Source organism: Mesoplodon densirostris, chromosome 14 (assembly GCF_025265405.1).
Source record: "Mesoplodon densirostris isolate mMesDen1 chromosome 14, mMesDen1 primary haplotype, whole genome shotgun sequence".
NCBI classification, from domain to species: Eukaryota; Metazoa; Chordata; class Mammalia; order Artiodactyla; family Ziphiidae; genus Mesoplodon; species Mesoplodon densirostris.
Genome location: NC_082674.1, coordinates 71,727,189 through 71,740,315, shown reverse-complemented (window position 1 = coordinate 71,740,315; position 13,127 = coordinate 71,727,189). Strand labels below are relative to the sequence as shown.

The 13,127-nt window shown below is 39.1% G+C and overlaps 1 protein-coding gene across 1 annotated transcript in view; it reads right to left on the bottom strand.

The window, feature by feature from the left end:
• The window catches only part of AFF3 (ALF transcription elongation factor 3), a 578,889-nt gene that overhangs the window by 163,453 nt on the left and 402,309 nt on the right, over positions 1 to 13,127 (bottom strand). Inside the window, exon 8 of the mRNA XM_060117048.1 lies at positions 12,876 to 12,927. Within this exon, the coding sequence (XP_059973031.1) occupies positions 12,876 to 12,927 (52 nt within the window). The remainder of the gene's footprint in view (positions 1 to 12,875; positions 12,928 to 13,127) is intronic.

The following is a 13,127-nucleotide window of genomic DNA, read 5'->3' as shown; positions in this document are numbered from 1 at the left end:
ACACAAGTTCAAACCTTGGTCTGGGAAGATCCCACATGCCGCGGAGCAACTAAGCCCATGTGCCACAACTACTGAGCCTGCACTCTATAGCCCACAAGCCACAGCTACTGAAGCCCGCGTGCCTAGAGCCCGTGCTCCACAGCAAGAGAAGCCACCGCAATGAGAAGCCGGTGCACCGCGACGAAGAGTAGCCCCCGCTCGCTGCAACTAGAGAAAGCCCGAGCGCAGCAACGAAGACACAACACAGCCAAAAATTTAAAAATTAATTAATTAATAATAATTTTTTAAAAATACAGGATCACCAGTGAAATTCAAATTTCTGGTAAAAAACGTTTTTTTTGGTGTATGTCCCAAATACTGCATGAGACATACTTACACTCAAAAACTATTCCTTGTTCATCTGAAATTCAAATGGAACTGGGTGTCTGGTATTTAATCTGGCAGTCCTAGTTTGGAGGTTAAACAGAGGGACATGAAACAACAAAGACATCTATTTACAACAACTGGAAGAAGAGACATTTCCATTCCCGTCCTGAATGCTTTTGGTCTAGGTGTAACATTTTCTGTGGCATTACTTCAATTTATTTTTGATCAATCAAGTTTTACTAAAAGCTCCACAGAGGATATCACATTTTGATACTGAAGAAGTCCAGCCAGGGTTTCAGGGCTAACCCAGCACCACCCGAATCCAGAACTTGCAAAATCGGTCCCTCAGGAAACATGCAATTTTAGTCCAAGCAACAAAAACCATACAAATATTCAAGTTTTTTTTTTTTTTTTTTTTTTTTTTGCGGTACTTCAAGATGTAATGAAATGATCACCTCTTGGACGTTTTAAGGGGAAGGTAAAAATAATGATATGCTACAGACATTTAAAGATAAGATTAAAATCTTAATTATGCTAACTTTTTTTTTTTTTTGGCGGTACGTGGGCCTCTCACAGTTGTGGCCTCTCCCATTGCGGAGCACAGGCTCTGGACGCGCAGGCTCAGCGGCCATGGCTCACGGGCCCAGCTGCTCCGCAGTATGTGGGATCTTCCCGGACCGGGGCACGAACCTGCGTCCCCTGCAAAGGCAGGTAGACTCTCAACCACTGCGCCATCAGGGAAGCCCTATGCTAATTATTAATTCAAGTGTATTTTTCCACATCTTGAGTATACCCAGGGGTATCACACAATTCAGAAATGCTGTTCTCTTGTTCAGAGACACATTAATATTCAGTATTTGGAAGTAATTTGAAGTCTAATAGCTGAAATGAAGGCTGTATAGAAGCGTAGTTAAAAGCATGGGCTCAGGAGGCAAAATGAGTTCAAATCCCAGCTCTGTCACACACTAGCTGTGTGACTCTGGGCCAGTTACTTACCCTCTCAGTGCATCATTTCCCTTATCAGTAAATGGGGATAACCATCCCAGAGAGCTGTGAGAATAATATGAGTAAAATGCTTAGAATGGTGCCTAGCACATAATAAATGCTCAGTAAATTTAAGGAGCGAGTCATACGACCTAGTCAAAACTGTCAATAGGAAAACAAAAGTCACAAAATTAGAGAATGTCTCCATTTTTACAATTGGCTCATGAGAAAAAATATTTTTTTTCTTGTGGTCAAATGGATAATATCTATTTTTTTCAAAATTAAAAACAATGATATTTTACATATTGAACCATTAAAAAATCCTCTGTTTTCAGAGTGATCTGCTTCTGGGGTTGAGTGAAAGTAACGTCATCCTGTTTCAAGAAGTGAGGCTATACGATTACCAGTTCTACCCAACTACTGCTTGTTTTTCTTGTCTTGCCCTGTTTATTATTTTCCTTACTTGCCAAAACTCCAAAAGCAAATTAATAATACTCTCTCCCCCATCCCTACAAGCCAATTCATCTAACTCAATCCTCCAGCTTTAGTGTTAAACAGCCTTTCAAATGAAATAGTCTCCCGTCGCTGGGTTTCCTGCCATCTGGCCACTCGGAACTTTATTTGTCTGTGTTTTGAGCCCAGCACTGCTTAGATCCACACGACAGTGCAGTGCACGTGTCTGCAGTTTTAAGGTGGCATCGAAGAAAGGGGGCTTTCAAGTCAGACACCTGTAGGGGAATATCCTGGCTGGGCCACACCACCTGTGTAAGCTCTTGTAGCCTCGGTTTCTTTATCTATAAAAAGGGAGGTTCTAATGCTGTCGACGTTTCCCAGTTGCTAAGAGGATTCAAAGAATTGATTCATCTGCAGGGTGATCCTGTGCTCCGTTTACACCAGCTGTCCCTGCATTACTGTTCTATTATACAGCTCTCCTATGTTTAGAAAGCATTTAGTACACAGTCTGGCTTATAGTTAGTATTTGCTACCTCTTCATCACGATATACTGACACTGGTACCATTCGAAAGAAATGCTTTAAATCCCACGAAGCCCTCATTTTTAAAGCAGGAATGGCCTTCTTAACACAGAAGGGTGAGTGCGTGCATGTGTGTGAACGCTTGGTCATCTGCCCGTTATTCCTACAGTCCCTGTCCCTTTGTATATTTCAGTCACTTAAGAAGCTCAGAGTGGAGATGGAATTCTCTGTGGCAGAACCCTAGGGCAGAGGCTTAAATATTTTACATGTTTTGGGGGGGATCATGTGAGCACTGCTTTACCAAAATACACTCTGCCAACAGCAGAAGGCCCTTTGAGGTGAGCAGGTGGGCCGGGGCTGGGGAGCTGTTCTTTGACTTCTGCCAGCTACTCGGACTGTCAGATGAATTCCAGACTCCAGCCTCTACTACTTTCAAGACCTCCATCACCGGGCAGAAATACCACCCTGACTTACCGCCTGTAACCAGGCTTCCTCCTGTCTCTTTCCGCAAGCTTTCCCACAGGCTCTGTGGGCTGCAATTCTCTCGACACTATGGAAGGAGAGCAGACATTCAGGGCTTGAAGGGTGATGCCAGCCCTCTGCTCAGAAACAGACTTTCTTCCTTAGTATCTCTTCTAGTTCGTGCACCCTCTGAACCAGACCTAAAGCAGCGCCTCCAAGTGGCTCTGACCCAGCTGGGGTCTCAGCTCTGCCACTGCCAACTGTGAGGTCTCACTCACTGAGACCTCGATGATCCCTTCTGTAATATGAGATGTAGTAATGTCACCTCACTGGGTTGTTGTGAGACTGAAATAAGACAATGTGTCCGGCAGAGTGCCTGGCACAAGATAGACATTGAATGCATGGGGAGTATCATGTTGGTACCCGACTGCCTGAGAAGGGACCAGCATTAGAGGCATAGGGGTGCAAAGAGAATCTGTGATCTGGGGGTGGGAGGGACAGGGGAGAACTCAGTTTGTAAATATACAAGCTCTGCATTTTATATCTAATTAAAATCCATAGAAAAGAAAGTTCAAATCAAGCTAACGGTATTTCTGAAAGAAGATACACAAAATGCACAGCAGATATATTCCAAACATCCTCTGTGTTACCCTGCATTCATTCATTTACTCACACTAATAATCTTTTACTGAATAAGTATTATGTTCTAAATGCTGGGCCAGGCTTCAACACAAGAGTGTGAAGCAGCTTTATGAAAGAAAACACTTGGAGGAAGCATAATCAGCCTGTTAATGTCAGGCAATATTTATTGATTACGCACTGCAATCAATACATATGGTAATATTTATTGATTTACCACAGTCTCCCTTAGCCAGAGTGACTCAGAAAAACACTGCCATCTGCTACAGTCACACTGAATACAGAGGAGCTCCAGTTTATTCGTCAATGTCTCTTCAGACTGAAAGAGCTCTTTGCAAAGGTGCCAACTCACTTTCAGATACTGTCCACCTGAATCAGTAAGTGAAGGAAGCAGTTGCTTCTGTGGTCTAGTTAGGGGTTGGTGAAAACTAACCCTTCCTGCATGGGATACTCCCCAAATACCTACTTCTTGAGACTGTGAATGGGTCCTGAAATTTTCTGAGTTATCACTCCCTTGAGCTAAAGCTTTCCTTGGCCCTAATAGAATGCCTTGGGTTCTCTGAGGGGAGTCCTGCCAGGCACCCTATAAACTAGCCTGTCAGGCAGTGTGGGCCAGAGAGATGGCCCGTGGCAGATGGGAGAGGCAACAGACTCACTGGAGGCAAATCTTTGGACAAGCTTCTTATACTCTTTCAGTCCTGATTTCCTCATCTGTAAAATAGGAAAGAAGAACTTCCTTTCCAGGCTCTTGGGAGGACAGAAGAAATCATCTCCATCAGGGGACCAAGCCGGGGTTAGAAACACTGCAGGGCCCCTACAGGTGGTTTCCTTTTTGTTCCTGACTCCCGTGGCACAAACTATCTCGTTAGTTGGTCAGTAACCTCTACTGTGTTTCGTGAACATGGGTTGACCAAAAATGAATTTGTGTAGTTTGACCTGCATTTAAAAAATATTAACAAAAAAAAGAAAATGTCAGTGTCATGGTGGGTCCTGTTTTGTGACACTGTTGTTTGAAACATACACTCTCATAGGATGTGACATATGGCTGACTGGGTAGGTTATGTTTGAAAATTTGAGATGGGTATGATCTCCAAAGAATGAATGCTGGAACTGGAAGGGATATTTGTATACTCATGTTCATAGCAGCGTAATTCACAACAGCCAAAAGGTAGAAGCAACTCAAATGTCCACTGATGGATGAATGGATAAAGAAAACGTCTATACACACAATGGAATATTATTCAGTCTTAAAAAGAAAGAAAATGGCTTTTTAAAGAGGAAGGAAATTCTGACACCTGCTACGACACGGAGGAACCTTGAAAACATAATGCTAAGTGAAATAAGCCAGACACGAAAGGACAAATACTGTCTGATTCCACTTATATGAGGTCCCTAGAGTAGTCAAAATTAGAGAGACAGAAAGCAGAGTAGTGGTTGCCAGGGGCTGGAGAGAGGAGGAAATGGAGAGTTACTAGCTATGGAAATTTATTAATTTGGCCTATTAATGGGGACAGAGTTTCAGTTTGAGAAGATGAAGAGTTCTGGGAATACTTCATGGTGATGGTAGCCACAACAATGTGAATGTACTTAATGCCCCTGAACTGCACACTAAAAGATGGTTAAGACTATAAATTTTATGCTATGCATATTTTATCACAATTAAAATTAAAACCCTTTAAACTACCCCCAAAAAGCTTGAGAAATGCTGACCTAGATGACACCTTGAGGAGAGGTATGTTTGGATGGAGTCCAGGTGTAGAGGAAAGAGAAAGCATCAGTCTAGGGGAACAAAACAAGAGAGGGGAACAGACTTCCTAGTTTTGCTGAAGAATTTTCTTCTATGACCTCTGGGACCATGGGCCTTCCAGTCTGGTGTACGAACATGAAAGATAAGGTTTGCAGTCTTGTTCTGTGATGGCATAATTTCCAATCTACATTCCTGGATTTGTTTGCTGTTTTAATCTGACGGTATAACTAACACAACAGCAACATCTAATTTCCTTTTCAGGTAAAACTGACAGCCTCCTCACCTCTCTTTTCCTTCAGCAATGGTGCCCAGCCCCAGCTGCACTTGTTGGTCTTTGAAGGCTGGGTCAAGGCCTTCCCTCCTTATCCACTGGACAAGCCATACCTCTCAAAGGCCTTTGGTTTAATTTATTCATCTACTTAACAAGGGGGTCCAAGGTGCCCTAAAGACCCTTCCTATGTTATTTTTTATTCTCAGTGTCTAAGAGTTGGAGAAATGGGATCTGGCCAATTTTCTCTAGGCAAAGTGTCTATACTAGATTTCTCATTTTCCTAGCAGACAGGAGCCTGGAAAATTACTTAAACAGATACGGAAAGGAAGTCTCTGGGGAAGGTACCTCGTGGGCTAAAAGAACAGTCACAGTTCATCATTTTAGACACGCATTGCTATGGCCAAAATAAATATCAGGAAGGTTTTAAACTTCTCTGAAAAATAAAAACCATCTTTTGGTAACAGTTCTCAAATCGACTTTGATCTCTCAAATTCCAAAACCTATTATATGATCAGTTTGTATAATCTTATTATTAAAAGCACATGCATAAGTGATAGATTTCTTTATATGTTTAGCACATAATTGTTCCTCTGTATATTTTTCCTCCATATTTAACATTTTCTAAGATAAATCTACAATGGGCATAAGATATTTTTAATAAATAACTATGGACTGAATGTTTGTGTTCCCCTCCCCCCAAACTTATATGTTGACATTCTAACCCCCATTGTGATGGTATTAGGAGCTGGGCCTTTGGGAGGTAATTAGTCATGAGGGTAGAACCATCACGAACGGGATTAATGCCCTTATAAGAAGAGACACGAAAGAGCCTGCTTCTCCCCTCTCTGCTCTTTGCCATGTGAGGACACAGCGAGAAGATGGTCATCTGCGAACCAGGAAGTGGGCCAGACACTGAATCTGCCGGCACCTTGATCCTAGACTTCCTAGGCTCTAAAACTGTGAGAGAGAAATTTCTGTTGTTTATAAGCCACCTAGTCTATAGTGGCTTGTTATGGCAGCCTGAACTGATGGAGGTAAATACTTTTCATTGATATAAACACGCTTCACCTTTCACCTTTATGAATGACTCACAGGTGCACATCAGACATCTGGAAAGGAGCTTTGGGCATCACCTAGACCCACTCTGTTCCATAAGTCAGTGATATCCAAGTCTTCCAAGACGTTTAAAATCAGAAGTCAGTGGTGGAGGTGAATTCTCCAGCCACCTCCTGGCTATGCATTCTCCTTTGGGGAGAGGTAAAGCCATGCACTGCTGGCCTCTGGTCCTATTGTCTGAAGGCTGGGAGAAGAGCTCATTCCGGCTGACATGTCTGGAGAAGACTGACCACTGCCTTCTTCTACACAGCTCTGGCTTCACTAGAAGACCTCTGTAAACTTAATCCTTTCTAAGCGTGTCACCTTTTTTAAAGGAGAGATGAAAATTCTCATTAAGCTCTGATCTGTACCAACTGCAGAGATAGGGCTATTTTCTATCTTTTCTAAATCATGAATCCTATTAAATAGCAGTAATAAGTATTTACTGAGTGCCTACTAGGTAATGGGCACTTTCCATATATTACTTCCAACTCCTATATTAACTTGGGAGAAAGAAGATTTCATGGGTTGCTCTAATTCAGTTTGCGCTTATAGTAGTTTCCAAGTCTTTTACTGTACAATGTGCACACCTGGTAGACCATCTCCTTCTGCTTCATTTTGTTAATTTTTTTTCTTCTAGAAGTTTAACTATTTGTGTTTAATCCAATTTCCTTAATTTATGAAGGTCATTTTTGAATCCTCATTTATTCTTTAAAGTAATAGGTATTTCGTTCAAATGCAGACAGGTCCTCTGTTAGGAGTTTTCTGCAAGCCTATGCTTTTGACCTCTGACTTAAGCGTAGATTTGCCAGTGGTGGGCAAATCTGGATTAAGCAAGCACGGTGACCCTGTGAAATTGTGGTCTTTGTTGTATCTTGGAAATCTCCATTTGCTCCTTATTCCTAGAACTTTCCTAGCAAAGATGACAATCTAACAGGAGCTCAGTCTGCTCTTCCTCTGCAGGCACTACCTTAGTCACTTGCTCTAAAAAGTCATCACCACAGTCAAGGTCATGTAGGTTTTCTTCTATGTTATCTTTTAGGGGTTTTATAGTTTTGTGTTTTACATTTAGGTCTGTGATCCATTTTGGGTTAATTTTAGTGAGGGGTGTAAGGTCTGTGTCTAGATTCATTTTTTTGCATGTGGATATGCAGTGTTCTACCACCATTTGTTGTAAAGACCATCTTTGTCCACTGTATTGTCCTTGATCCTTTGTCAAAGACCAGTTGACTATATTTATGTGGGTCTATTTCTGGGCTCTCTATTCTGTTCCACTGATCTACTTATCTATTCTTTCGCCAACACCGCAGCTTTATAGTAAGTCTTGAAGTCGGGTAGAGTCAGTCCTCCAACTTTGTTCTTCTCCTTCAATACTGTATTGGCTATTCTATGTCTTTTGCTTTTCCACCGAGACTTTAAAATCAGTTTGTTGATATCCACAAAATACCTTGCTGGAATTTTGATTCAGATTGCATTGAATCTATAGATCAAGTTGGGGAATTTGTTTTTTATTAGAAGTATTCCATTATGTTTCCAATATATTGGAAAGTATTCCAGTATACCAAGATTGTTTATCTATTTACCAGCTGATGTATATTGGGGTTGTTTCCAGTTTTCGACTATCAAGAATAATGCCGCTATTAAAATTCTTGTACTAATTTTTTTTTTTTTTTTTTTTTTTTTTTTGCGGTACGCGGGCCTCTCACTGTTGTGGCCTCTCCTGTTGCGGAGCACAGGCTCCGGACATGCAGGCTCAGCGGCCATGGCTCACGGGCCTAGCCACTCCGCGGCATGTGGGATCTTACCGGCCCGGGGCATGAATCTGTGTCCCCTGCATCAGCAGGCAGACTCTCAACCACTGCGCCACCAGGGAAGCCCAAATTCTTGTACTAATCTTTTAAAGGACATATGTTTCTCTTTTTTCCCATGCTAATAATTACAAATGGAACTGCTGGATCTAGTAATAAGTGTGTGCCTAATTGCTGGGGAATGCAATAAATGTGTGTAAAAGCAACAGTTTTTAAAAATGGTTATGCCATTTTATGCTCCCATCAGCAATGCACTAGGGTTCCAATTGCTTCATATCTACTGACTATTTGGTGGTGTTGGTCTTTTCAATTTTAGTCATTCTAGTGGGTGTATAGTGGTATCTCATTGTGGCTTTAATTTGCATTTCCCTGAAGACGAATATTATTAGTAAAATGCATGTTTTCAGCTCCTTACTGGACAGTTGTATATCTTCTCTGTCTGTTCGAGGCTTTGACCACTTAAAAAATTTGTGTCTTTATCATTTTGTTATTAAATTGTCAGAGTTCCTTATACATTCTGGATACAAACTATTTGTCAGATATATGTATTGCAAGTATATTCTCCCAGTTTGTGTCCTGCCTTGTCATTTTGATGACCAGATGTTTTGAATTTTGATGAAATCCAATTCATTGGGGTTTTCTTTTCTTTTCTGTGGTTTTGTGATTTCTGTAAGAAATCATTGCAGGTTGTGAAGATATTGTCCCATGTTTTCCTTTAGAAGCTTTATAGTTTTGGCCTTTATATGGAGGTCTGTGATCCATCTCAATTGTGTCTTAAGTGAGATTCAGATTTTCCCCCAGTAGTTCCTCCAGCACCATTTGCTGAAGACTTGTCTTTGTCAAAAATCAGTTGACCGTATATGTGTGGGTCTATTTCTAGACTCTGTTTTGTTCCATGGATTTGTCTGTCCATGTCAATGCCACACTACCTTAATTACTTTAGTTTTACAGTAAGTTTTGAAAGCAGGTACTATAAGGCCTCCAACCCTGCTCTTCTTCAAGACTGTTTTGGCTACCTAGGACCCTTGCTTTTCTCTAAAAATTTTAGAATCAACTTGTTATTTTCTAGAAAAGTGCCCTGTTGGCCTTCTGATCAAAACTGTGTTGTATCTGTATATCATTATGAGAAGAACTGACATATTAACATTAGGAGCCTTCCAATTTATGAACGTCTCTCCATTTAAGTCTAAAATTTCTCTCATCAAGTGTACAAGTCTTATATGTCTTTTGCTAAATTTATTAAGTATTTTATATCATTGTAAATGGGACTGCTTTTTAAATTTCATTTTGCAGTTGTTTACTGCTATTAGAAACACAACTGATTTTTGTAAACTGACCCTGCTAAATTCACTTATTGGTTCTAGTAGTTGTTTATTAAATTTCTTAGGATTTTCTCTATAAACAATCATTCATAAAGATTTTTCCAAAAGATTTTTCAACCTTTATGCCTATTATTTCTTTTTCTTGCCTTATTGTACTGACTAGAACTACAACGCTGAATAGAAGTGATAAATGCAGACATTACTGCTATGTTCTTGATCTTAGGAGGAAAGTGTTTGGTATTTCACCATTAAATATGACGTTAGCAGTAGGTCTGGGGGTAGATGCCCTTTGTCAGATTAATTAAGTTCCCTTCTTGTACTAGTTTGCTGAGAGTTTTAAAAATCACGGATGGGTGTTGAATCATGTCAAATGCTTTGCCTTCATTTATTTAGAGGATCATATGGTTTTTCTCCTTCATTCTATTAATACGGTGGATTACGTTAATTTTTCTTCTAACATTAAGCCAACTATTCATTCCTGTGATAAACCCTACTTAGTTATAATGAATAATGTCCTTTTCATATATCACTGGAACATATATGCTAACGTTTTGTTAAGGGTTTTTTAGTGTTAATAAGAGATATTGGATTACAATTTTCTTATAAGGTTTATGTCAGATTTTGGTATCGAGGTTATATTGGCCTTATACAATGAATTGGGTAGTTTTTCTTCCTCTTCTATTTTCTGAAGGAGTTTGTATAAGACTAGCAGTTCATTTGTCGGTGTTCCATTGGTAAAAACATTTCTTATTTAAGTTTTGATGGAATTTACCAGTGAAACCACCTGGCTCTGGAGGAATTTTCTTTGTAGAAAACTTTTGATTACAAATTCAATTTCTTTAATAGCAATAGGGTCATTCAGATATTCTATTTCTTCATGTGGCAGTTATGGTAAGTTACTTATGGTAACTGTATTTTTCAAGGAAATTGACTAGTTCATCTAAGTTGTCAAATTAGTTAGTAGAAAGTAGTTCATAATATCCAGTTACTATTGTTTAAACTTCTGTAGGCTATATAGTGATACCCACTCTTTCTTTGCTAATGTTGGTGATTTATGTTTCCCTCCTCTCTTCCTTGATTAGACTTGTTAGTGTTTTGTTAATTTTACTAAATTTACTTAATTTCCTTAATTTACTAATTTTACTACATTACTTTTCTCCTTGGTTCTGACTTATGACTTTGTTTTGTCTCCTGAGATCCACTGACCCCTCAGTATGGTAAATGGCCAAAAAAGCTCAATATCCAAAGATGTGTGTCCCAATTTTTTCACTTAAGTTGAATGACTTTTCTGACCCTTAGATTCCTTATATATGAAATAAGGATATTGTCTTACCTATCTGTCTGCATAGATAAAGCTCAGATAGGATACCACACAGAGACTGTAAAATGCTACGCAAGTCTAAGGCACCCTGAGTCCCTGCTCTTTATTCATAACGAGCTGCTCCTCTTGCCTAATTATAACAGACCACGGTTAGAAGGTTCTTTGGGAGGATCAAGTTTAGAATTCTCCACTTTTAAGAGGGATACTTGCAGCCTCAGGCTTTATTTCTGCTATTTCTAGTTCAAGAGGCAGGATATGAGATGGATGACTAAGTCTGCTTTGCTCAAAGAGACAAGAATGTGGGGTGACGCTTCAGACTTTCACTGTTCGCCAATCTCCAGAGGGTTTAAAAATAATTCCTCAGACAACATATTTATTTGGATAAGGTAATGAGTTATGGAAACCAATTCTTTTAGAGAGTGGACTTTTCGGAGATGTATAAGGGGCGGAGAACTTTAGCGGCACATCAAATTGTATTAACAAAATCGGAGTCCACTGAATGTGATTTTAAATTTGAAAAAATTAAATGCAGGATGCTAGCAGCTTTCCAAAATATTTTGTATGCTCCTTTGCCTGTTTTTAAGATGATTTGTTAATGAGAATTTGACAATTTGTTCTTTCTACAGTAATTAACACTTTTATAAAATTATTTATAAAAAAATATAACTTACTCCCAAATAGTTGACATTCTAGTTGCATAAATTCTTATCTAGTCTCAAACACTGCTCAGAAGAACTACATATTTAAATGATTCTACCCTTTTCAGTTCTCTAGAATGCCTCCAGATGGCATTAAAACCCTTCTCCTACTATATTTTACAATCAAAAATTTAAAAATTAGTAATATTTTATCCATTTAAAACTAGTCACATTCATTATATCATTAGAAATCATGAAAATGGAACTATTTTGAACTTTTAGGGTAACATCTTAAGAAACATGTAATCATAACCTTTATGAAACAAATAGCCATCCTATGTAAGCCAAAGGCTCTTCCTAGACTGAGAAACAGATCCTGGACAAATACACTCAATAATGTTATATCTTAAGCTGTCACTTCTAATGAATAGCACTTTAAATGCTTAGTAATAAGAGCACTGGTCCAAATATAGATATATGCACAAAAGTGTCTTATAATAAGAAAACACATCTAACTCCTCAGAAATCATAAAAAATAATGATTTTTCAGGAGTAAACCTGTTACTAATTCCTATGGAGCTAAAATAATTTGTTAGCTTGTGAATTATGTAAGCTTTGGCATATAAATTTGGCATCGAATTAATCGTCAAAACGTTTTTTGGATTGCTTGAGTATTGAGAGGAAAAAGACAAAATGTAGAGTGAAGAACATGTTTTAAAAGAGCCTTTTCTTATCTTTTTAAAACTGCGTTTGTTAACTCAAAAATATGAACAAATCCTTGAGGGTCCAGAGATATCTATAACTGTATATTTCACATAATTCAGAGATGAGGTTGCAAAGGGCAGGCTTTAAAATGACACTGGTACTTCCCAGGTGTGCAGGACAGACTATCTCCTAGCATGTGTGAAAAGTCCTCTAATTATTTATGACAGTGATGGAAGTTGCCAAGCAAATTCCAAAAGCTTTCCTCCCCTCCCCCTGCCAAAATAATACTGTCAAATCTCGTTACATTTGTACTGTATGAAGAGGAGCCTTGTGTTTTCAAGATTACTCTTACTGGGCTAAAGCATAAGAAAGACCTCAAAATGCATATGCACCCAAAAGCATTAAAGACACATTATCATGAGAAAGAGAACCTCAGGCTTCTTTCCATTATTATTGTTACTATAACAAGATATTTGCGCTCTTTCATATTATAAGCATATTAAAGAACAGTCATCTCGGGATAGAAACAGGAAACAGACTTACGATGTATTCGATGTGCCATTGTCTGGACTCCCTGGCTCAGCATCACCTTTCTCTTAAAAAGGAAGAAAATACCAACATGTGAGTGTTACAGCCTATAAGATTTAAGAGAGGTTCAATATATATCCACACTCCTACTAACAACCATTCAAAATGTGCAGCAGGAGGCTTTTAAAACATCTTTTCTATTGTCCAAGAACCGGATTTGCAAAATAATATCTTCTTTGTAATACAATGGCCCGGGCAAGGATCTGT